At 44.4% G+C, this 25,381-nt stretch overlaps 1 protein-coding gene and 1 long non-coding RNA gene across 16 annotated transcripts in view; one reads left to right on the plus strand and one right to left on the minus strand.

Annotated features, from left to right (window-relative positions):
- The first annotated feature begins 1,482 nt into the window (after positions 1-1,482).
- On the plus strand, positions 1,483-2,039 carry LOC146962902 (uncharacterized). Its single transcript, XR_015035102.1, has 3 exons — positions 1,483-1,656; positions 1,715-1,736; positions 1,842-2,039. It is a non-coding gene; the product is annotated as an uncharacterized LOC146962902 (long non-coding RNA).
- Positions 2,040-2,675: 636 nt separating this feature from the next.
- The window catches only part of sbf1 (SET binding factor 1), an 89,585-nt gene continuing 66,879 nt past the window's right edge, over positions 2,676-25,381 (minus strand). For 9 of the 15 annotated variants that reach the window (XM_085769649.1, XM_085769650.1, XM_085769659.1 and 6 more), the window contains 18 exons: positions 24,785-24,960; positions 21,342-21,478; positions 19,724-19,931; positions 18,990-19,186; positions 17,187-17,324; positions 16,998-17,090; positions 16,039-16,113; positions 15,186-15,358; positions 13,277-13,453; positions 13,077-13,178; positions 12,755-12,940; positions 10,405-10,531; positions 9,083-9,213; positions 8,615-8,956; positions 6,745-6,950; positions 5,595-5,682; positions 5,356-5,487; positions 2,676-3,137 (listed from right to left, as the gene is read on the minus strand). In XM_085769649.1, coding sequence (XP_085625775.1) covers positions 3,039-3,137; positions 5,356-5,487; positions 5,595-5,682; positions 6,745-6,950; positions 8,615-8,956; positions 9,083-9,213; positions 10,405-10,531; positions 12,755-12,940; positions 13,077-13,178; positions 13,277-13,453; positions 15,186-15,358; positions 16,039-16,113; positions 16,998-17,090; positions 17,187-17,324; positions 18,990-19,186; positions 19,724-19,931; positions 21,342-21,478; positions 24,785-24,960 — 2,787 coding nt within the window. In that variant the 3' untranslated portion in view covers positions 2,676-3,038. The remainder of the gene's footprint in view (positions 3,138-5,355; positions 5,488-5,594; positions 5,683-6,744; positions 6,951-8,614; positions 8,957-9,082; positions 9,214-10,404; positions 10,532-12,754; positions 12,941-13,076; positions 13,179-13,276; positions 13,454-15,185; positions 15,359-16,038; positions 16,114-16,997; positions 17,091-17,186; positions 17,325-18,989; positions 19,187-19,723; positions 19,932-21,341; positions 21,479-24,784; positions 24,961-25,381) is intronic. The other 6 variants (XM_085769663.1, XM_085769664.1, XM_085769662.1 and 3 more) reach the window with 1 other exon arrangement.

Consider the following 25,381-nt stretch of genomic DNA (forward strand, 5'->3'; position numbering starts at 1 on the left):
TTTTACTCTTCCACTAACACACCACTTCCACTCGTTCATTAACGGTTGGTGTTGAGTAAGGACAACTGTGTTCAGAGAAAAAAAAAAAAAAAAGAATACACTGAGGGTTTACTTGTACATTTTCTTCCAAAAAAAACAAAAAACAAAAGAAAACATAACAAAACCCATTAGTCACATTAATACAGAAATAAACAAATGGCACATTGAATTCCTAATTTTTAAAAATAAAGTGGTGGAACTTTCTTACGGAGGAGACAAGTTAAATAAATTACTACCATAAACGTTACATACAAATCTGGAGTAGTATATACAAAGGAGTTATTAGACAAAAAAAATCTACAATTTCAAATTTTTATGTTCAAGGAGACAGCAGTAGAACCATATTTTACATAGCAGGGGTTGTGTTAACACGTGTGGGTCTCGAGTGGTTTCTCTTTTTCTGGAGGAAGAGGAGGAGGAGGAGGAGGGTGAGTACAGGTGGAGGTGGTGGTGGAGGGGGGGCGGTGGGGGTGCAGTCTGACAAACCATTTAAAAAAATAAAAGAGAGAAAGAGGATGTTTGAAAGCTTCCAGCTACACGTCCAGTTTCTCTACCACTCTACAGATACAGAGAGGACCAGTCTGAGTCCACGCCGACCGACGCCCCCAACGATATGTGATGTCTCCAGCTGTGATGAGACATTTATGGAAACTTTTCGACAAGAATCGTCTCGTGTTCGTCTCCAGGTCCAGATATTTGCTGCTGCAGCTACAGTCGATCAAAATCTAGTGCATGTCAGGTTTGTTAATGTGTGTGTGTGTGTTTTTTAACTGGAATCTTGTTAGAGATGAAATGAAAAGTGACAGATGTTTCTTCCTACAGATGAATAATAATATTGTGTTGGTGATGAAGCAGCAGGAGCTGGAGACGAGTGTTTGAAACGGCTTCATGTCCAATTAACCGTGCGACAGTGAACGCAGCAGCAGCAGCAGCATCACCCAGAGACGCGCGGACGCAGCTACGGGAGCGAGACCCATAGATATATATATTGACTAGATGCCGCGTTCTGCTTCTCAGCGTACGTCAATAGCGCCGCCATCTTGGTCCGGGGTTCTGACCATAGACACATAAACATCTGACCAGCAGTCAGACCCGGTCAGACCCTGTAGAACACATCTCAGTGTATTTATGCATGTGGGTGTGTGTCTGAGTATGTAAGTGTATGTTTAATACATAAAAACAAAAATTATAAAAAAAAATTCAACATTTTTGTTGTTGTTGTATCATAAATATATGTCTGACATTTATAATAAACCAAACGGCTTGAAAATCGGTTGATTATTCGGTGAGTTATGGTGATTTTAATGGTTGATAGTCGTCTGCCTCTGTTGACTAGACACGGCTTCCCCCTGACCAAGATGGCCGCCGTGTTGACGTATTCCACTCAATAGAGCTGCCTGGGAACGCGGCATCTAGTCAGTCTATATATCTATGAGCGAGACCGAGGTGGAAACACGCCGGCAAGCCTGTCTGAAACATCCCATAATATATCACCTGCTCCTCTTTAATGAATTCCCTTCCACATCATCATCACTACAAAACAAACCCGTCCTCCTTCAGCCTCCCTTCGACATGTGAGTATGAGCAGTGGTTGGTTAGGAGAGGGGAGGGGGCGGGGTCACAGGTGTGTGGGGGCGGGGTCAGAGGTCACAGGTGTGTGGGGGCGGGGTCACAGGTCACAGGTGTGAGGGGGTGGGGTCACAGGTGGGGAGGGGGCGGGGTCAGAGGGGTGGGGGGGCGGGGTCACAGGTCACAGGTGTGTGGGGGCGGGGTCACAGGAGGGGAGGGGGGCGGGGTCACAGGTCACAGGTGTGTGGGGGCGGGGTCACAGGTCACAGGTGTGTGTAGCTTAGTGAGGGAGGTTTAGTCTTTGTAAACACCTGACAGGTTCTAATCTCCCACTGGCTCCTCCTGCTTTGATCTCTACGACTGATTCATGGCTTTCACAGTATGTCATCACCATCATCATCATCACCACCATCATCATCACCATCATCATCATCACCACCATCATCATCATCACCATCATCATCATCATCGCCGACATCCTCTTCATCCTCGTCCTGCTGAGGTGATGAGCGTTGATCGCTGTCTGGTACAAATTAAGAGATTTTTAGAAAAGAAAAGAAAAAGGAAATCCTTCATGAGCCGCTGAGGAGCCCCCCCCCCCCCCTCCTCCTCCTCCTCCCTCCTCCCCCCCTCCTCCTCCTCCCTCCTCCCCCCCTCCTCCTCCTCTCCCTCCTCCTCCTACACAGTCCACCTGTCTGAGTCTTCTTCTAGTCCCAGGGGCCCCCGGGGGCCCGGCCGGGGCAGTGAGAGGCAAAGGGAGCGCGGCGCTCCGTCCTCGGGGTCGTTTTGGTCCGTCAACCCGTCAGTCAGTCACTTAGATCCATCTCAGCCTCGGTGTGTGTGTGTGTGTGTGTGTGTGTGGCGGAGTGTTTTACAGGGCGAGCGAGGTGTGTTAGTAGGAAGGAGAGCGAGTGGTTGCTGGGTTACAACAGGCGGAGGTTCTGCAGAGGTTCTTCATGCCGAGGCGGCCAGATGCAGCGAGGGGCCGCAGCGGGAATCGATCCTGTGCTCACGCTGCCAAGTGGTTCTTCAGGGACACAGTTGTTGTTGTTCTGGTTTTTTGTTTGTTTGTTTGTTTGTTTGTTTTTTTTTGTCTTTTTCTGGATTTTTTTTATAACAAAAACACTGAAACGTGACGCGGGGGGGGGGGGGGGGGCGGGTGGCGGGGGGTATTAGTCCAACACTAGCCGACAGAACAGAGCTTTAAGTGGTGAAAGGCCCCTTCCCCTCCCCGTTCCCCCTCCCCTCCCCTCCCCTCCCCCGGCTTCGCTGGGATTGGCTGGCAGAGGTGTCCGTCGGGGGGGAGGGGGGAGGGGGGGCAGTCGCCCGCGGCAACGCTCGGTCCTTTCCTGTTTTTATATTTTATGTTTCCCCGTGCGGCTGCGTACTGAGCCCCTCCTCCTCCTCCTCCTCCTCCTCCTCCTCCTCCTCTAGGCGTCAGACAGGCAGCTCTGCACGCTGTCCATCCACAGCTGAGCGTTCAGGCTGTCCTGGGCACAGAAGTTATACACTCGCTTGGTCGTCTTGAGCTGAGGACACAGAGAGGGACACGTCAGACATGTACACACACACACACACACACACACACACACACACGCACACACACGCGCACACACACGCGCACACACACACACACACACCAGGGTATATACAGGAATCCTGAAGTTAATTTTAATACCCTTTTTAGACTTTTTCAAGACCTTCTCAATATTTTCCAACACCTCACCGCCACTTCAAGCTGTAACCATTTACATCAGTGACACTTTTAACGTAACAGTTTTAGTTTGTGATAAAGACTCTAGACCACTATGATACAACAGAATTCAAAATAGGCTGGGATAATAAATCAAAGGCAAAGTTTATCAAAAAACTAAACAAAAAAACATTGCGCCACTCAAAAAACTAAAATCTTCTTTTTATGTACCGGTTCATCTTTGGTTTTTAATAAAATGAATAAATTCACACACTTTCACAATGTTTTTTAGGACTCAAACTCTTGGACAGCTAATTCAGAAAATATACCTTAAAAATTTAAGACTTTATAAAGTTGTGAAAAGACTTTTTAATACTTTTTAAGGGTCTTAATTTTCCCAAAATTGATTTATCACCTTTTAATACTTTTCAAGACCCCGTGGACACGCTGCACACACACACACACACACACACACACACAGGCAACTGGAAACAGGTAACATCACATGAATGATTTTTCTGAATAGAACTTGTGGACTTTGGGCACGATGTGTTCAAGGACCTCACGGAGACATGAACTTACTGTGTCTTTGTACTTTACTGTCGTGTGTGTTGTTTTATTTCAAACTAAAGGTGCTGCAGCTCAGAGCCTGAAGAACAACATGGAGCTGTTCTCTCTCTGGGTGATGCTGCATCAGATGGAATCTGGCAGACGGCAAACCGGATGTCGCTTTAGTGGACGAAGAGAAGGACGGTTAACTTGGACTTAACTTTTGTTTTTACCGTCCACCGCCAAGGAATTCACCAGATGTGAGGTTTTGGAGGGAATTTAAAGAGGAATTATTCAAGTCCAGTCACTTCTCCTCTGTGTCACTAACCCTCCACCTGGCCATGTGCATTAGTTTTTAACAAAGTTGGCGGAAAATCAATCCATGGAGCAGTAGATAACGTTATATAACATAAACAATGTTACGACGTGTATATCTGTGTAGTCTTAACTGTCATAAACAGAAGATTACGGGTTACGGAGCACGTTTGTGTCGCAGCGCAGAGAGACGAGAGCTCGCAGCAGCCAGGTACTACACTGATGTTGCCAGGTTGGTTTTCAGCCGTGAGACACCAGGTGAAGACAGAGAGCCTCCGTTCTCACTCTAACAAGTCACAAGTCATGTAGTTAACTATCACAACTATCACAACTACTCCGGAGCTGTTTAATGAAGGTAAAAATGTAGCAAAGCCACGGGAGAAATCCTGCTTAGTTCCTCTTTAACATAAGTTTGCGATGCAGTATCAAGAGAAATTAGAATTTTATAGCCATATATGTATAGCTATGATAATAACATGAAATAATACATGAGAATTTGTTGTAAACCATACGGCATCGGCATAGCAACATATTGTCAGGTGTGTATTGTTTTGCCGTTCTGTCGGACCGCTTGTTTGTCTTTGTAGTCCGTCTGCCAGATTCCATGTGAATGCAGCATCAGTCTGGACTGGAAGTTCAGAAAACATTTACAACTAAGAATCCTTTTTGTCCAGAGGAAACTCTCCACATCTGTCAGCGTCCTCCTGCACCGCCGTGTGAGGGAGTTGTGTGAGGGAGTTGTGTGAGGGAGTTGTGTGAGGGAGTTGTGTGAGGGAGTTGTTGTGTTGTGTTCTTCCAGCCGGGTGAACTCATGTTGTGTTAAAACCAGAGCAGAACTTGTTGTAACAGCAGAGACGTCACCGGTCGGTGCTGAGCTGGTGTTCTGGGTCGTGACTGAAGCAACAGACCGACAGACGGACCGGTCGGTGGATCAGGTGACGTGTGGTCAGGCTGCTTCCTGTTACCTGGGTTACCTGGGTTACCTGGGTTACCTGGCTGCACTCGTCACCCAGCTGCTACAAACACAATGAAGGAGTTCCTTTGAATTCTCCTCTTCTCGTGTGTTGTGACGTCACCGTGCTGGAGTTGTGCGTGTTGTTGTTCTCTCTGTGCTGACAGGACGTGAACACGGTGACACACACACACACACACACACACACACACACACACACCGTGGCTCAGTGACTCACATCAAAGAAGGCTTTCTCCTCGATGTTCTTGGGCGCTCCCATGGCCGGTGTTCCCGGGGTGACCGACTCCACGTCAGCCAGCTCGATGACGCCTTTACAGTCCTTATCCTGCCTGCTCTCGTAGTATCTCAGCTGCACACACACACACACACACACACACACACACGGTGTTAGACACAAACACGTCTCATCGGTCTGTAACTTCAGGGTCACTTCAGGTCACCTCGACTCCCTCTCACCTGATGTTTGGTCTTGTCCAGCACAAACCACCGAGGTTTCCATGGTTTCAACAATGCCCCTTTCTTGAACAAGATGCCTTCAAAACTCCTGGTGGAACAAGGTGAAACACTTCATTACACACAAGTTGCCAAAGATGGAGACCCCAGTGATGGAGGGTCACCACAGGTTAGATTCTTCTGAGCCGGCTCTGTTTCCATGGGGACTGGAGAGCGAGCTGTTGTGTGTTAATCAGAGGTGTTATATGTAGGGGTGGTGAATGAAAGTGTATTAAATTCCCAAAAATCGATTATTTTTTGCTTTTTTTTCTCCATTGTTTTTAAATGTTTTTTTTTACTTTTTTGTTCTCTTGTAGAACGGATGAGTTACTATTATGTTTTCTCCATCCAGAACGTCCTGTCAGCTTTAGCTTTAGGACCGATGACTTGTGACTAATGTTGACGAATGATGATTTTATTGTGTTAAATTTTTAAAGTTCCAAAGCTGCATCTTCTGTAGGAAAAAACTCAAACTTATTTGCAAGTGTGGACACTGTGACACACAATTGGACACACAATCTACATTACACAAATTGAAGGCGCAGTGCGGTCTAACTCAATAAAAGAGAAGTTAAGTAGTATTTTAATGGTGTATTTTGGTTTACTGTTACTGTCCAATGGAAAATCAATAATCGGCAATAATCGAAAATCAAATTGATAACCGTTAATAATCAAAAATTGGTTGGTAATCGAGTAGAGACCTCAATAATCGTAATCGAATCGGGACCGATCGGACCGATTACCCACCCCTAGTTATATGTATTATCAACTTAACTTTAAAGAGATAGTTCAACATTTTGGCAAATTTGCCCATTGCCATGATCCCTATAGTTTTAGCAGTAGGTTCGTTACCTTTAATTGTCGGTGCAAGCTGTGTTTTTAGAACGGCGGAGCAGAGCCGCGAGCTGCTCAGAGCTACGCTACGGTTTCTTCTTGGTTTCCCTCATCAAACTCATCAAATACACAATCCAACAAAAAGCAGCTAAAACATATTTAAAAAGTAGGATGTGAATCAGGCTGTGGCTCATAAATACAGTTAGAGAACGTGTGTGTGTGTGTGTGTGGGGGGGGGGGGGGTGGATCTCTGAGTCCCAGTCTCAGCTGTGGTACGGACCTGTTCTCGCTCTCGGTGCTCTGGAACTGGCTGTAGAGGGTGCTGGTGCTGGGCCGGCCGGCGACGGGCGTGGAGGTGGCGCTGGCCTCGCAGTCCAGGGCCAGGTTGATGGACGAGCCCACGCCGCTCTCCTGCAGGTACACGCCCTGAGACCGCCGCTGGTGGCTCAGGTTGGACGACATGAGCAGAGAGCTGGAGAACGACGGCTGTGGAGGAGGAGAGGAGACGGAGAGGAGCAGCGGTGAGAAGAACACATCAACTTCAACAACAAAAGCCGGTCTGTGTGACTTTGATTTCACTCATTTTAGGTTCATTTGAGCTGAAACGCATTGATCCTTGTTTTTTAACCTTTTACATTTGTACCTGGCGATGTTTATAAAATAAAGGCATTTTAATTTTTATCTCAAAACGGAGCTGCCTTGGAATCTTTCAAATCTATAAAAAACAAAACAATATTTAACTTCACTTTGCTTTTGGAAAGAGAGTTTACATCTTAAAAACCAGTGTCTGGTCCTTTAAGCTGCATTCTGCTGTGTCACCTGAAGAGGGCAGCACAACCCACCTGCCTCCACTTGCCTCCATCACTCCCTGTGTTTGTATCGGTGTGGTCTGACTCTGACAGGGCTGAGGTCACTGTGGAGGTTCGTTAGTCGTCACTCAGCTCATTTAGTAACGACTTGTAGTTTCTGCTGTGATAGTTGGAGTTCAGAGGACGTGTGCTGACAGCAGGAGATCACAGAGCTCAGTGTAGCACCGTGCTGTACATAACGACCAGGGAGGTTTTACACCAGGAACACACTGCACTGGTGTGTGTGTGTGTGTGTGTGTGACAGCCGACGTCACTGAAACGTCACTGAGTTGTTGCAGATTCTTTTCAATATGAATTTAATTCTTTCATATTTTTTCTTTTCTTTTTTTTTTACATAAAACACCAATATAATATTGTTGCATGTTGTTGTGACGTCAATATGACATCAACAGGTGTTTTTGTCTGGATGTTTTGCTTAAATGATATTTTGGGGGCATTTTTTTGCCTTTATTTTGATAGAAGAGTGGAGAGAGACAGTGAAGGGCTGGTTGGGAGACGAACAGCGATCAGCGTCATGAGATGTGCTTTCTTCTCTGGTTGTTTTTACAGGTAAACAGGCATCACAGTTGTTACATCCCTTCTTGATTCATCATTGTTCTTTTGTTATCCCACCTTCTGTCTATCTTAAGTTTTATTTTTTACAAACATATATACTTTGCAGGTTTTGTTTTCAGCACTTTTTTTTTAATATTACACAATTATAGTACTGTAACAGCTCGTTTTGATATGCTGATGTTTTCCTTTTATTTTATTTTTTCTTGACAATAACTGTGAACCAAGAAATCAATCTTTATGTCTCCTGTGTCCCTGTTTTTATGTATTCTGATCCTTGTGTCCCTGTTGTTAATTTTAATGGCTTTTTAACATCTTGCCGGACGACTGCAGTTTAGGGACCCCCTCGAAAACGAGATGCTGCATCTCAAGGAGCTATCCTAAATAAACTTAAACTTAAAACTAGCCTCTGGCTAACACTGGCACTTTTACAGAAATGTTAATTAATGTGCACTGTCCTCTCCAAATGAAACAAATAAAGTAAAATAAAATACCAGCTGTGTAATGTATTCTTTGAGAATAATAATAAAGAAAATTTTGGAAAAAAAAAAAGAAAAAAGGCGAGAGCATCTTGAGATCACCGCAGCATGAGACACGTGTCTTGTAGACAGTGTGTTCTGTGTTGCTGAATAGAATAGAGGAACTTTCCCAGCCGACTGCACCTGAATGCAGCACCTGACTGTTTCCTGTGTAGCTGTGAGTTAAACCGAACCCCCCCCTCCGCCTCACCTTGCTCTCCAGTTTGGTCTCGGTCCTCTGCGTGGTCTTGATCTTGTCCCACGTGTCCTTCCACTTCTCCGCCGTCTGTCCCAGCTCGGCCTCCAGACTCTGCAGGTCCTGCAGCAGCTTGGTGATGGCGTCGGGCACCGCCTTGCTCAGGCTGTCGTAGCACGGCCACACGATCTTCCGATGGGACTTGGGCCCGGTGTCGGGCTTCTCCGCCGTCTCCTCGGCGACGCGCTCCTGCCGGCCCCTGGTCTCCCAGTCGTAGGACGGCCCCTCGGACAGCGTCTCCTCCATGTAGAAGTCCCACACCTTCAGGTTGGAGATGAAGGTGTACGGCCGCAGAACCTGCACGACACAGTCACTCACGTTTTAATTCTTTCCTTTGAGACGTTATTTAGCATCTGAATGTTTCTGGGCTCAGCGTCACGTATCCCATCATGCCGTTGGGCGGCAGCGGCGGCGGAGGCTCACCTCGTCATCCTCAGGAGCAAACATGTAGTTGTAGAAGACGGGCGTCTTCTTGTTGAGTCTGTCGATGTAGTCCCACACAGACTTACACACCTGAGGGCTCTTCCTCTCGCCTTTCTCCTCGTACAGCACTCCTACACACACACACACACACACACACACACACACACACACACACACACACACACACACACACACACACACACACACACACACACACACACACACACACACACACACACACACACACACACACACACACACACACACACACACACACACACACACACACACGGTCATCAGAACAACAGAATCTAATCTATCTAAATAAATAATATTTTGGAAAATGGAAAGAATTATGTATAGAATCAGAAATCAAGAACCAAAATGTCTGAAAAGATGGAATAAGTGGATTGACTCTATAAATAAATAAAACTGAAGAGTCCAGCTCTGAAGACATGTTTAGTAGATCTCTGAAGAGAATGTACTGGACATACAGCTCTGGAAAAAATTAAGAGACCACTTCAAAATGATCAGTTCCTCTGGTTTTACTATTCATAGCTATGTGTTTGAGTAAAATGAACACCTTTGTTTCATTCTATAACCTACTGACAAAATTTCTCCCAAATTGGAAATAAAAATATTGTCATTTAGAGCATTTATTTGCAGAAAATGGCAACAGGTCAAAATAACAAAAAACATTCTGTTTTCAGATCTTGTATAATGCAAAGAAAACTGGTTCATATTCATTTTAAAACAACACAACACTACTTTTTAAACTTAGGAAGAGTTTAGAATTAATCAACATTGGTGGAATAATCCCAATTTTTAATCACAGCAGTGTGTTTTTAATTTATTTAGAATCTTTCTTCCTCATTGAATATGATTTGGTTCAGGTGATCAGCTCAGTAGAGTGAGGTGTGTTTGTGTTGGAGTTCAATAGACACTGGAATCGATGGCTGCCATACATGTAGAGAAGCTGATTTATTAAGAACATTTTGGAGTGCTCTCTTTATTTTTTCCAGAGCTGTATATTTTTGTTTATCTTATGCTTATTTCTTTATTTTACTGTCTTTGTCCTACCTTTCTTTTTCTTTTCCTTTATTATTATTATTACAGGTGTTCCTTTTTTTTATTTTTTTTTCTCTGTTACCATGAACTTTTTCATTTTCTTTGATTTTTTTTCACTACAAAATACATTTTGTGGGATCGCTCCAACGGCTAAAAAGATGTGTAATGGAACATGAATCAACAACTTGTGCAATCCTGCAATAAAGTAAACAAAACAAAAAGAACAACAGGATGTGTATGTGACGTGTCCTCACCCAGCTCGATGCGCTCGTAGTCCGAGTCCAGCAGGAAGGTGCGGAAGCGGTTGGACACGTAGTGGTACGCCAAGAACTTCAGGTAGTACTGACTGAACTCAAACTCCATGGGGAACTGGAGGTGGATCTGAGGGACAGAGACACAGAGAGGCGGGGGGGGGTTACATCATCTCACTGTGGTTTGTTTTAGAAACATCGCTCACAGTTTATTCAACCTGAGATCTGATAAAGACGTTTACACGGCGTCTGATTTCACTCTGACTTCAGCTGCACCTGAGTCACTTTTATCTTCAGCTCCTCTGTTGTTACACAGTCACAGTGGAGCAACAGCAGCATCAACAGCAGCATCAACAGCAGCATCAACAGCAGCAGCAACAGCAGCATCAACAGCAGCATCAACAGCAGCATCAACAGCAGCATCAACAGCAGCATCAACAGCAGCAGCAACAGCAGCATCAACAGCAGCATCAACAGCAGCATCAACAGCAGCATCAACAGCAGCATCAACAGCAGCATCAACAGCAGCATCAACAGCAGCATCAACAGCAGCATCAACAGCAGCATCAACAGCAGCATCAACAGCAGCATCAACAGCAGCATCAACAGCAGCATCAACAGCAGCATCAACATCTCTAATTAAAGCCCCGAGCTGCCAGACAGAATATTAACGAGCCTGTCAGACAGCGAGGTCGACAACGTGTAAAGAAACCACACATCCTGTGTGTGAGGAGGACGACGATGAGCCCACGTCACTCAGCAACACAGGAAACAGAGACATACAGACACACACACACACAGTGTTATCAACATATATGGTAAGAGGAAGAAGAAGTTAATTCCTGTTCTGGTCACTGCAGAAAACCTGCTGCTCTTTGTTCTTTAATAATTATACATGTATAGTTGAATAAACTGAGGATATTTAAGCCTCTGGTCTTGTAGGAATCAACAAAGTACAAAATGAAATGAAATAATTTTATTGCTTTTGTGTTTTCCTTCTTTTTCAAGTATATTGTTGGGGCTTTTTTCCCTTTGACATTTAGTTGAGAGAGAGAGGAAATGGGGGCGGGGGGGGCAGAAAGGGGGAAAGTGCCACCTGATGTGGGATTCGAACCAGGGCCGGCTGCAGAGAGGACTGTAGCCTCTGCACATGGGGAGCCTGCTCTACCCACTGAGCTAAACGGCGCCTTTTATCTTCTTCTTTATTCACATTTATAATAAGTACACACTATTTAGCATTAGTTAAGCATTAATAAATACTGAGTTCTTCATTTATAACACATGAATACTCATTAGTATGTAGTTTATAAATACAGTTAGTGCTGATCAATGATGAGTAAAACATTTAACTGTGTTTATAAACTACATACTAATGAGTATGCCAACTTTCAATGTGTAATAAATGATGAAGTCAGTATTTAATGCTTAATAGTGTGTAGTTATTATAAAGTGTTGCCCATTTATCTTGTCATTGCCCTTTTTCTATTGACACCAACCTGCTAGTTGGACTGGAGCCTCAGCTACAATCTCATGTATATTTACATGGAAATGTTCATCAGTAGGTCCTATTTAAAGGCCCAGTATGTAACTTATTTGGCTTTTTATTAGCAAAAATAAAATATTGCTTTCATAAACATGTATTTCACTTAAAGCAGATATCAGTGGAATGTTTTTGTTAATATAAGTCCTAAATAGTCCTATTTTCCGTCAGCAATCACTTACATGAAGTATTTCAGCCTAAACACGAGTCTCTCCGTCACTCTGCTCTGCTGTAACCCGAGGAGAAAATTGTCCTTGTGGGATACAAGTGTTATCCAATGAGGGGAGAGAACGGCATGAAGGGCTGTGTGTGCAGCCAAGGGATGCGCGTGAATGTGGTGACGTAGCACGAGGACCAATTGATGCCTGACAAGGGCGGGGGCTGCTAACTCATGGTGCGTTCAAGGAAACTCGTACTTTGTGTTTTTCCTTCCTGTGAAGTCATACCAGTTCGATCTGGTACGAGTTCACGGGTCGGAAGTTACGAGTGGCCGTTATAGGGAACTTTCACAGACAACAGGACGGTAAAAACACGAGCTACGGGTTACCTGGAACGCTACCAAGTCGTAGTTGTGACTTGAAGCTGTAACTTACGGTTTCAAAAGCCTGCCTTGAACGCAGCATTAGCCGAAACGGCCGTGCCGCTGTTATCTGCTTTAAGTTGAATCACACCCGCATACAAATGAAAGCTTTCTGGTTCCTTAGAATGAGTTGTTACAAGTCGTTACAAATACATAAGGCCGGGGGCGCACTGAACCGAGGCGGCCAAATCTCAAGTCTGAAATCCCAGGACCCAGTAAGAGGACGTGTTCACCTGGTGCACACAGTCGAGGAACTGCAGGAAGACGGGCGTGAAGCCGCTGCTCTGGCTGTTGAGCGTCTGAGCTCCCCGGTGGCTGAACCTGTGACCGAACGACAGCCACTCCTTCTCCACCAGCAGCCGGAAGCCGTCGAAGGTCCTGTAGTAGGGATCAGACAGCAGCTGCACCAGGGACACCACCTGCACACACACACACACACACACACACACACACACACACACACACACACACACACACACAGAGAGGAGTGTGTGTTAACGCTGAGCCTCACTCAGACAGACCACAGCAGCTCGTTGTCTGGGCGTCGGGTCCGACCTGCGTGGTGACGTCCCAGCCGTCCTCCAGGCTGACCATGACCGACGAGCCGGCCTCCAGGAGCTCCACCACCAGGACCGACACCTGCAGCACCCGGTGCAGCTGGACACACACACACACACACACACACAAGCAGGGTCAGAATGAACGGTGCAACAACAACGCTGTGTGAGCAGAGACGGGGAAGCGGCGCCACTGACCAGGGCCATCCACTCCGAGTCCTCCAGGCAGCGCAGGAAGCTCATGTTGGGGTCTGAGAGCTGCGAGCTGGGCACGCAGGCCTTCATCAGCTTCTTGAAGCTGTTCTTCACCTGCCGCACGTCACACACCTCGATGGGAACCACCTCCCACTGCTGGAACGAGTCCTGCTTCCCTCCCTGAACACAACACAACACAAGACTGAGTCAACCACCTGAACCTCTACGGCTCTTTACCTTTACAGTGTCGGCCATTTAAAGAGGAACTAAGAAGGTCTGGTCTCTGCTCCTCTGTGCTGCTAACCCTCCTCCCGCCCATGTGCATTCGTTTTTAACGAAGCCTGTGAGAAATCAATCCATGGAGCGGTGGATAAGTAAGGGATAATGCCCGACGAGGTGTCCATTATCAGAAATTAATGGACGACGCGGAGGCGAAGTCCATTAATCTCTGATAATCGGACACCTCGAAGGGCATTATCCCGCTTATACCATGGTCACTTACGAGATAAATACATATTAAATCAATTACTTGTAATTTAATGTTGTTTTTACCGTTAAAATGTTGTTTTTACCGTTAAAATCATACGTCTTTAAGCGGCTGAGCCGAGCGGACTATTTAATAACTCTAGTCGGCGATAAAAGAGAAAAAAAGAGGGGCCCGCTGTGACCGCAGCGTAACGTTACACAGCCAGTGACTCTGCCACAGCCTGATAGTTGATCAGTGAAGGGAGGTGAGGTGACGGCTTAAATGTTACGGTGACACAAAGTATTATTTCAGACGGCCAGTGCACTTCTTACCGCTGGTGTGTTTACAGACTCCAGTGCCGTGATGCGCTGAAAAAAAGTTGTTTTGGTCCGAGTGTCCGTTGCCATGGTTACTAACAAGCGTTTGAGCCAGCGCAGTAATATTTAGAACGTAATCAGGCAATTTTACCGGAACATCTTTATGGGTGTCCATTATCACTTTTTAATGGACACCCAGCAGCCAATCAGAATCGAGGATTCACCCAGACCATGGTATAATGTTAGATATCACATATACAGTACGTCACAACGTGTATATTTGTGTAGTCTTATCTGCAGTGTTGGGCACGTTACTTTAAAAAAAGGAATTAGTTATAGTTACTTTCCCAAAAAAGTAACTGAGTTAGTTACTGAGTTCCTAGGGTTCCTACACATTTCAAATTTGTGACATTTGAGTAATCATATGTGTATTAATTTAATTTATAAATGTTCATTATTCTGAATTTGTATGCCATTATGTCATCAAATTGTAAGTATTAAGATAAATATATTTCCATGCAATAGTCTACATTTTCCATACATTTCCAGACCTGGACATGTATAAAATCAAATTCAATACTTTTCCATACTTTCCATACTTGCATAGGAACCCTGTATAAAAGTAAATATTGCGTTTCTTTTTTATGAAATGTTCAAATATGTCAAATTACTTGGACTTGTGCTCCTAACCCTAACCGCCCGTTTATCTGGAACAGGAATACTAAGTTAGTGAGTTTTATTGTCAGTATCGGTAACGGCAACGGCAACGGCAAAACGGTAACCTTTTTGATTACTCGTTACTGAAAAAAGTAGCACCGTTTATTTATAACTGTATTGTTCCCATCACTGCTCATCTGTCATAAACAAGAGATCATGTGTTTCAGGTCGCGGTGCTGCAGAGACGAGAGAGAACTGAGACGAGACGAGAACTGACACCGGGTCAGAGGCTCTGATTTTACAAGGTTGGATTTCGGTCAAGAGACGTTAGGTGGAGCTTCCATCCTCCCTGTAACAAGTTACAAGTCATTTATTTAACCATCATAGTTATTCTGAAGCTGTTTAATTAAGGTAACAATCCTCCATAGTTCCTCTTTAAAGCCCAGAAACACACTCCACTGTGTTTGAGCACCTTGAGCTGGGCCTTGTCTCCGATGATGTAGAGGTAGGCCTTCTGCGGGCGGAGGAACAGAGCCTCACTCGGTCCTCCGTTGGGCTGTGGAGACTCTTTTCCAGCCAGACGTGTCCCCACATCTGGATTGTAGGCACTTAGACGCCCGCTGCCTCGGATGCTGCCCCATTTACCTGCAACGTGCACACACACACACACACACACACACACACACACACAGACAGAGAAGGAGTTTACTTTCCAGAGGAATCGTGACACGATGACTGAATCATCTCCAGACTTAATCAGCCATTAAAGCATCATTCCACCTTAAGGAGCTGGAATGATGCTTTAAAACACACGGCGTGTTGTGTTGTGTTGTGTTGTGTTGTGTTGTGTTGTGTTGTGTTGTGTTGTGTTGTGTTGTGTTGTGTTGTGTTGAACGTCCACAGCTTAGTAACGGCCATGCTGCTACACACAGGCAGAGATGGTGTAGAACTACTGAGTCCAGTCTGCTACATGGAGCCCAGCCACAGCTACAGGACGCCGACACGCTGATCGTTGTCCACATTCAACAGAGAAAAGAATCAAACGGCAAACAGACAGTCAGAGCTGCGGCGGCAGCGTCATGCACACACACACACACACACACACACACCCACACACAGCAGCTCTCTGATGGACACAAGCAGGAACAACAGACCATTAGTCTGCAGAGACAGCACACTACCAGGGACGACGCCAGACACACTCAGTCGGTGCTACTGTTAAAGAGATCTGATTGGTTAGACAGGAGGGAAGGGGGAGAGGTGTGGGAGGGAGGGAGGGAGGGAGGAGGAGGAGGAGGAGGAGGAGGGGGCGTGGCCTACTGTACCTCTAGGAGGGTTCCTGGCCTTGCCAGACACTTTGGGCTGAGAGAGGGAGATGACTTTGGCCCTTTGACCCAGAGCTGAGGTCAAATGACAGAGATGACCCGTTAACCAACAACGCCACACAATGGAGGATGGTTACAGGCACAGGCACACACACACACACACTCTCAGATCCTACAGTGGGTGGATCGCCTCATTCACCATCCTCCTGGTCCAGTCCCAGTTTTAGTAACAGCTTTCAGACTTGAAGGGATATTTCAACATTTTGGGCAAATTTGCCTATTGCAATAATCCCTATAGTTCATAACCTTTAATTATCGGTGCATGTTGTTTTGAGATCGGCGGGGCAGAGACGTGAGCTCTACGCAGGGTGCGGTATTTCCGGCTTTCCCTCATCAAACTCATCAAATACACAATCCAACAACTCCAAAACGCTCTGGTGGACAAGTTGTGACCTGCACATTCACCACGCTATGAGATAATAATGTAACATCGGAGCTGTTTTGGAGGCAAATGCATAGCCGGAACTACATCCCAGACACGGCTGCTCGGCAGAGTGACTTCATAAGTGCAAGAAGTTCCAAGTATTTGCTTCATGTGTCGAAATGTTACATAATTATACGTTATTATCTCATAGCGTGGTGAATGTGCAGGTCACAACTTGTCCACCGGAGCGTTTTGGAGTTGTTGGATTGTGTATTTGATGAGTTTAATGAGGGAAACGTGGAAATGCCATTAGCCTCCGTTGCGTTAGCTGAGCAGCCCGCGTCTCTGCTCCACCGATCTAAAACCAGCTTGCACCGACAATTAAAGGTAATGAACCTACTCCTAAAACTATAGGGATTATGGCATTGGGCAAATTTGCCAAAATGTTGAAATATCCCTTTAAAACACAATTCTTCAGGACTTTGATGGAGCACATGATGCGAACAGAACCGACAGCCACACTCACGTCTCTCACCTCTGCTGAAGGTCCCAGGAACGTCCTCCTTGGTGCCCATCACCTGCTTCATCAGAGCGCCGATCTTGGGCTGCCGCAGTTTATCTGACGAGTCTGTGAACACAAGACACCAACAGCTCTGTCACCCTGGCACGTTAAAGACGGGGAGTCCCCGTGTGGCCGAGTGAACGGTGTGTGCGTCCAACCCACCAGAGGTGCTCATGTGAGTGGAGGTGAAGCCGCTGAGCGTGTTCCTGCCGCTGCTCTCGCTGTAGGAAGGCATGGAGCTGATGATGGCCTGCAGGTACTTCTCCTGCTCCAGACTGGTGGAGTCGGCCTGGGAGGGCACTGCAGCCAGAGGAGACAGTGTTTAGTTTAGGGCGAACCGATTAATCGTATTTTCATCGTCATCGCAATATGAACATGCATGATAAACACCGTCTGTTTAACTGATTGATCATTCATGTGCAATTTGTTCAATAAAAGTATGCTCAAATATTTTTTTCTATTATTCTATTCAGTGTTTCAGTACCTATTAAAGAGAAAGACTCAGGGCCTGTATAGTTAATATGCACACTAGGCATGTGTCATCGCACATCAAACATTTTGCTGATATCAGACATGTAGGCCTAATTGGATATATTCTAAATTGTGGCAAAAAGTGGCATATGAGCAGCAAAAGATTGCTCTAAATTTTGAACACTGGAAAATGCACATTATTTGATTCATACAGGTGCATCTCAATACATTTTAATATCATGGCAAAGTTTATTTATGTTAGTAATTCAGATCAAAAAGTCAGTTAGTTTCACTTTTTGATTTGAATTACTGACATAAATAAACTTTTCCATGATATTCTAATTTATTGAGATGCACCTGTAATTAAATGTATTATGGATGTATTTTAAATCCATCCATGAAACATTTCATGTCTTTTGAATTTCTCTTAATCGTAATGATTATGGTTTACATTTAAAGGTTGAATATGTAGAATATTTATTAAAAGCTATATTTTTTCAAAAATAATACATCCATGGGGCCTTTAGAGGGGTACAGAATGAAAGTATTGCTTTTCCATAAAAAATTTTTTTTTAGTCTGAATTATTATTTTTAATTTTTTTGACGGGCTCGACAATGACTTTCTGCCAACGTTCTGTTTACATTCGTACCTGCCTGTAGCCGACACGTGGCTCAGTTCTCCGCTGTTTTCCTGCCTCCTCCCGGTCGGATGCGTTTGTTTCCAACCAAGCCTTTTTAATAATCAATCGGTGAATCAATGGATTATCATATACTACTTGTTAGGATGGGTGTATTTGTGTAGTCTTATCTGTCATAAACACGTTTATCGTCGCGGACTTTCGGTGCCACGGAGCTCCTTTTTTTTTTTTTTTTCCAACTTGAGGAGAGCAGTGACAGCGGAGGCTCTGAGGCTCTGAGCAGCAGCGGTGTGGAAGCAGAGAGCCTCCACTGTCCCTGTAACAAGCTACAAGTCATTTATTATGCTGTTAATGACGGTAAAAATGAAACATAAGGTAAATATCCTGCTTAGCTCTCCTCCTCTGTGTCCTCTGATCAGAGCGGAGTCCCTAGCAACGGCCCGTTTTACCTAGCAACGGTCTGGCAATCGACTGCTGGAATTCTTTTTCTGTTGTTTTTCTTGTAATTCTACATAGTCAACCTTTAATGAACACCTAAAATTCAGTATCTCAAAAAAAAAAGAAGAAGAATATTACAAAAGACGAATTAAAAAAACATTTTTAATATGGAAATGTTGGCCCTCTGAACAGTATGTCCATCTATTCTATATACTTGGTTGGGTCTATTTGACTTGAACTACTGGAAATGAACCTCTCCATGATATTCTAATTTATTGAGATGCATCATTTCCACCAGGGGGAGGGGCTGTGAGCGTCTTTAAGGACCGATGAAGACATGAGGACTAATCCACAAAATATCTAAGCAGCAGCAGCAGCATCGTCAGCTGGATGCAGAGAGTAGAGCTGAGTGTTGTACCTGAAGAGGGGGCGTTGGGGGACTTGAAGAAGCCCACCACCCCCTTAGCGTGGAGGCCTGCGGAGCGCAGCAGGACGGCCTTGGTTCTTGAATTCCTCCAGCAAACCACAGGGAAGCGGTTCTGTCGGTAGCAGCGGCAGATTCTATGGATGGTGGAGTCGGGGATGCTCTGAGGCACTATCAGCAGGCCGGGGTAGCTGTGACACACACACACACAGAGTGAATGAAGCGCTGTGGAGATACACACCGTGTACGCAGCCAGACCACCTCCTCACTGCAAAAACTCAAAATCTTACCAAGAATATTTGTCTTATTTCTAGTCAAAATGTCATTTCTAGTCAAAACAAATCTCATTCTACTTAAAATAAGACTCATCACATTAAAAAGCAGCTTGTTTTTAGACACTTTTTACTTCTTTCAAGCAGATTTTCACTTGAAATAAGTAGAAAAATCTGATAGTGGAGCAAGTTTTTCTTTCTTATTAAAAGCACAAAAAACTTGCTTTCACTGGCAGATTTTTCTACTTATTTCAAGTGAAAATTAGTTTGAAACAAGTGAAAATGATCTAAAAACAAGTTAATTTTTAGGTGATGAGTCTTATTTTAAGTGAAAAGTGTTTAGTTTTGACTAGAAATGAGACATTTTGACAAGAAATAAGACAAATATTCTTGGAAAGATTTTGAGTTTTTGCAGCGCTGCCCCTCGTGGCCCCGCGGCCCCCTGCGGTGTCTTACCTCCGGCAGACGGTGTACATGCGGTTGGCGGTGGAAATCCTGAAGGGCTCGTTCTTGGAGCGTGTCAGGCTGTTACTGAGCGTGCCCAGACCCAGGCGCTGGTAGTCGCGACAACAGGCCCGCTCCACCACGTTGCCCATGGTCTGTCTGTCCGACGAGCGGATGGTGGAGGAGAGGGTGAGGGAGCTCTGGTCCACCTCCTCTGAGACTGGGAGGACACACAACACGTTTCACTGCACAGTCCGCTTTTTATTTCACACTTGTCTTGATCCATGAGAGGACATATTTGTAGTTTTAAAAACCAAGAACCATCTCAGTGTAGTTTAAATCTCCTCTCTCAGGCTTCTCTGAGTGATTTAATTAAAGATAAACTACTATATAATAATATAATACATATTTTAGAAACACACAAGAGAAACCAAATCCTGCTAAGTGTGCAAGGTCTGGGTCGCAGTGGAGAGTGGTGACTGTTTTGTTGTGACATCACAAAGTCACAGGAAGTCCTGACAACTGGTTTTTAAGGCTCAGTTTCTGAATACAGGCTGTGTGCATCACTCTGTGGACTGAGACTTTGATACTTTCACAGTGTTAATATAGAAACAAGAGCTGATTTATAACCCAAAAACAACAAGGAGAACTTCCTTTATACTAAGTGGGACCTTTAAAAAATAAGGTAAATTTCCCTTGTTTTTTAAAGGTCCCACTTAGTATACAGTAAGTGTAGTTTTCACTGTCAATAACAAACATAGTTGCTGCAAAGATTCTGTTACATTTCTGAGTAAAATGTATTTTACCTCGACCCCCTCACAGAGGACAGAGATTCTTAATGTTTGGTATGAAGGCAAGACTTCCTATTTATGTATGTGTGCTAACACTGAAGCAGATGAAATGCAAGTTTAATGGCTGTCAAAGTCAAATAGTGACAGAAGCTGACAGGCATGATAATTAAATGGAAGTGATGAGAGAAGCTGAGATGTCAATGAAGTGTCCAAAGTGTGTGTGTCCTGGATGAAGTGTCAGTTAGGATGTGCTCCCTGACAGCTGATGAACTCTCTATTGAGTTGGTTCAAACTAAAAAGGAAAGCAGTGCAAGTTTGAATTCTGAAAACAATTAAACTGTCATTTGAATAATATTGTATCATATGAATTGGCCTTATGTGTAAGCGGTTAAACCAGAGTTTTTCAACCTTGGGGTTGGGACCCCACGTGGGGTCGCCTGGAATTCAAATGGGGTCGCCAGAAGTCTAGTAATTGATTTTAAAAAATGACTGATAAAAATATATTTTTCAACTAATTATCATTCTTTTTAAAATTATGATTTAAAACATCACAGACAATATAAAATAACTGTATTCTATACTTTCGCTTTCTCGAATATAAATCGAGTTCAAATAAAATGCAGCATATACAAATATCTGAGCTGGAGCATCTTGATTGACGCGGGTCGCCAGAAATTTGTGATGTCATAATGGGGTCACGAGCCAGAAACGGTTGGGAATCACTGAGTTAAACTGAAATTTCACCAGTTGAAGCTTTGAGGTGGACTGAGGGGTATAATCTGAACCATGTCAGCGAAAGCGACATATAAACAATGTGAAAAACGCTCCACTGTCATCACCTGAGATCTCATCCTCGTCCATCTCTGACTGGAAGCTGCTCCTGTTCTCCCAGGTGGGCGGAGAATACTTCTTCTTGGTCACGTACTGCCGACCGATGGTCCGTTTGGCACTCTTCACCAGGTTCTTGGAAAGAGTCCTGAAAGAAAGAGATGAGACGAGATGAGACGGGACAGAGATGAGCTGGACGTTTCAAACACATGGCGGAGCTGATTCAGCTGCACGTCCCGTCCACTTGACGAGCGCTTCCTGTCCAGTGTTTCTGCAGCAGTCTGCAGCTCCGGCTCACAATGAGCCGATTCGACTCAGTGTTCGTCTCGGCGCATAATCGAATTCAATGGGCTGTTGCTGGTTTGGCGTGCCACAGGGCCAGAGTCACAACTAATGTCTGAATGGAGGTTTTTAGCAATCACACACATACACACACACTCAGACACACACACATACACACTCACACACACACACACACTTTTCCCCTCTTTCTGTTCTGGAGAATGAAAGGAGCATGAGAGAAGCCTTTGAATAATTCATCAGTGGAAAAATGTGGCAGCTGGTTTATCAGCCCTGTTGTTTCCATCTCTGCATGGTGTGTGTGAGAGTGTGTGTGTGAGAGTGTGTGTGTGTGGCCCAGGAGCAGGAGGGGACTTAGAGCTGGGTGTTAGGACTTTGTACAAAGATGAAACAAATTATAGAGATCACCAATAGGAAACTAACCTGTATAAGTTAAGATGTAAATTAGTTACAGGTGCGACAGGAAGTAAAAACTCAATATCTCTGGATCTAACAAGACATAAAAAAAAAACTAGATCCTAAATGAGATGACCACAGGATTTCTCTGGGTTACCGTGGTGTTGTTTTGATGCATCATGCTGATGAACTCTCAGTGTGAGGTCACAGGTGATGGGATGCAGCCAGCTGAACTAAAAGCTGTTTCCACTCAGACTCTGCAGACCTGAGCTCACGTTTTCACACTAAAGGCCTGGAGCCCTGAGCTGTGACTGAGGTGAAAACAGCCATGCACATGCATAATATAAAGTACAATGTTTTAGAACAAAAGCTGCTCTGATCCAGACCTGCCTCCTGACCTGCATGAAGTTAAAAACCAAAGACAAAGGAGCAGAGGACGGAGCGAAGCGGTTGTTGTAGATGTTCTGGCTCCTCTCTTAGGATTTTATTATAAATGGTTGAATGTTAATTGGCCTCAACTAGACAATAGAAACTGAGAAAAAGGTGATTGGACTGTTAACATGACTCTGACAAATCTGTAGATTCAACATGATGCCAGCTGGACTATTTTAGCACAGTGGCTGGAAACAGCTCACTGCTCTGTCCATGTTAGAAGTCATTTGTTTTATCTATTCAAGCACCAGAATGGAAAAGGTTACAAATGTTAATGTTTTTTTTTGTTTTTTTTCTTCTCCGTTTTCTTTTTTTCTCTGATATTTAATAATTTCTTTAGTACTATATATTTAAATACTGTATGTTTGTTTGTTTTTATATTGTAAGAATGCTGGGTAGCTTAAAGGGATAGTTCACCTTAGAATGATATTTCGCTCATTATCTACTCACCCTCATGTTGACTAAGGGCTGGAAGAAGTTTCAGAGTCCTCCGTGGCTTCTCTGAGTTACAGGGGGTCTCGGCATAGCAGTGCATGTCCATATAACGGTTGCAAAGGGACACCGGAGCTCTTCGTAAAAAAACACACACAAAAAAACATCCAAATACCTCCATGCTGCTCGTATGTAATGTCCGTCTTGTGCTGAAGCCCCAAATTGCGTAATTGTCCCGAAAAAAATTAAATAAGTCTATATTTTAAGCTTGTTTGTAGCGGAAGCTTCTCGAAGCTCCTCTTCCTGGTCCGTCCAAATCTCGCGTGATTTGCGCCGGCGTCAGCATGCGTCAGTGCGGTTACTGCGAATCACGCGAGATTTGGACGGACCAGGAAGAGGAGCTTCGAGAAGCTTCCGCTACAAACAAGCTTAAAATATAGACTTATTTAATTTTTTTCGGGACAATTATGCAATTTGGGGCTTCAGCACAAGACGGACATTACATACGAGCATCATGGAGGTATTTGGATGTTTTTTTGTGTGTGTTTTTTTACGAAGAGCTCCGGTGTCCCTTTGCAACCGTTATATGGACATGCACTGCTATGCCGAGACCCCCTGTAACTCAGAGAAGCCACGGAGGACTCTGAAACTTCTTCCAGCCCTTAGTCAACATGAGGGTGAGTAGATAATGAGCGAAATATCATTCTAGGGTGAACTATCCCTTTAATTTGGTATGTAGGACAGACATTAATATGCATTATGCTTCTGCCTTTTCAGTCATTACCTTGTTGATAATGTTTGTAGCTATTATGTGATGTGACTGAATAAAGAATTTCATCATCATCATCATCTAACAGGAGGTTCCTGGAGGTCAGTGCTACAGAGCTGTTCTTTTACATTAATAAAAACACCAACACTAGTATTTATTAAGCCTTGAATATGTGTCCTGTGCAGTTTCTGGTCAGTAGAGCTGTTGTACTGTAACAGGTGGGTTCTTTTTCATGTGTTTTCATGTGTTTTCTGTGTGTTTCAGGAGGCTGTCACACACATACAAGTCAGGCTCTGAATCAACAAAAGTTGTGTAGAAGCAGAAGCCTGGTAGTCAGCAACAAGGATGTAAACACTCAAATGAATAACATTTAAATTTCAACTCTGAGGATGTTTTATGAGGAGGACAAATACACTCAACATGTTTGTTAGACCTCAAGGATATGTACACTGAGCACCACTGAATGCTAATAAAGTTTTGTTTGTTTACAAGAGAAATCCTCCTGCTTCTCTTCGTATGTGTGTGTAAATGTAGAGGATGTTTGAGCTGTCACTCTGCCCACAACAACATCAACTTCATTTTTTCAAAAAGTCAACTTCACGCTGTGAGACCCCACCAGTCCCTCTCTATATCCTGTTACAACTGACTTTACAGAAACAACATTTGGCTCCTTAAACAGAAAGATTTGCATTTTGACGTTGTTTTCTTGCAGATTTTTCTCTGTATTTCTATTTAACTGCACAGATCAGATGAACAGAACTGGACTTGACTTTTCCAGTCCCACTTGTTGGTGTCTTGTTGGAGCTTACACAACACGCTGTAACTTCATACGACCTTTCCCCCAGCTCAAACACCAGGTGAAAATTCTTCAGCCTGAGGTGCAAATTAGTGACTCGGGTAAGTAGGGCAAATATGAGCCCAACATCTGGAGCCTGCTGTAAATATAGCTGATATTACAGATGTGAAGTATCGTCTAGGGAACGAGCGCTCCGTGCCCACAGGATGTGATGGGGACAAAGGTCGGGAGTGATTTAACAGCCTGTCAGCTCCCTCTGTGTCACACTGATGGATGGACTCTCAGAGGTGAAGGAGAATGTTTTTCACTTTTTTTTTTTTGTTTCTTACTTGAGCGACTGGTTCTTGTCCTTGGTCTTGTGCTCCACCACCATCTTCCCGCACTGACCCACGGTGAAGGCGAAGGTGCCCTGGACGTGCTGAGGATAACGCAGCTTGTGCATGTGTTTCCTGAAAACCTCGGCCAGGTCTGACGCAACCTCCTCGTCGAACGCGATCTTCATGAGCTGCAGTCGGACGGAGAGACGGTGAAAGTCAGAGAAAGGAGCGGAGGAATGAACATTCTTATTTGTGATGGAGAGGAACAATGGGCCTCATTCACCAATATCTTCTTAAGTATTTTCTTAAATTCATTCTTCACGTTTTGGCAAATTAGCCCATTGTCATAATCCCTATAGTTTTAGGAGTAGGTTTGTTACCTTTAATTTTCAGAACGGCGGAGCAGAGCCGTGAGCTGCTCAGAGCTATGCTACAGAGGCTAATGGGATTTCTTGGTTTCCCTCATCAAACTCATCAAATACACAATCCAACAACTCCAAAATGCTCTGGTGGACAAGTTGTGACCTGCACATTCACCACGCTATGAGATAATAACGGAACGTTATGAGATGGAGTTGTTTTTGAGGTAAATTCATGCAAAACCGCAGT

The sequence above is a fragment of the Trachurus japonicus genome, chromosome 23 (genome assembly GCF_045865225.1).
Source record: "Trachurus japonicus isolate A0001 chromosome 23, Traja_1.0".
NCBI classification, from domain to species: Eukaryota; Metazoa; Chordata; class Actinopteri; order Carangiformes; family Carangidae; genus Trachurus; species Trachurus japonicus.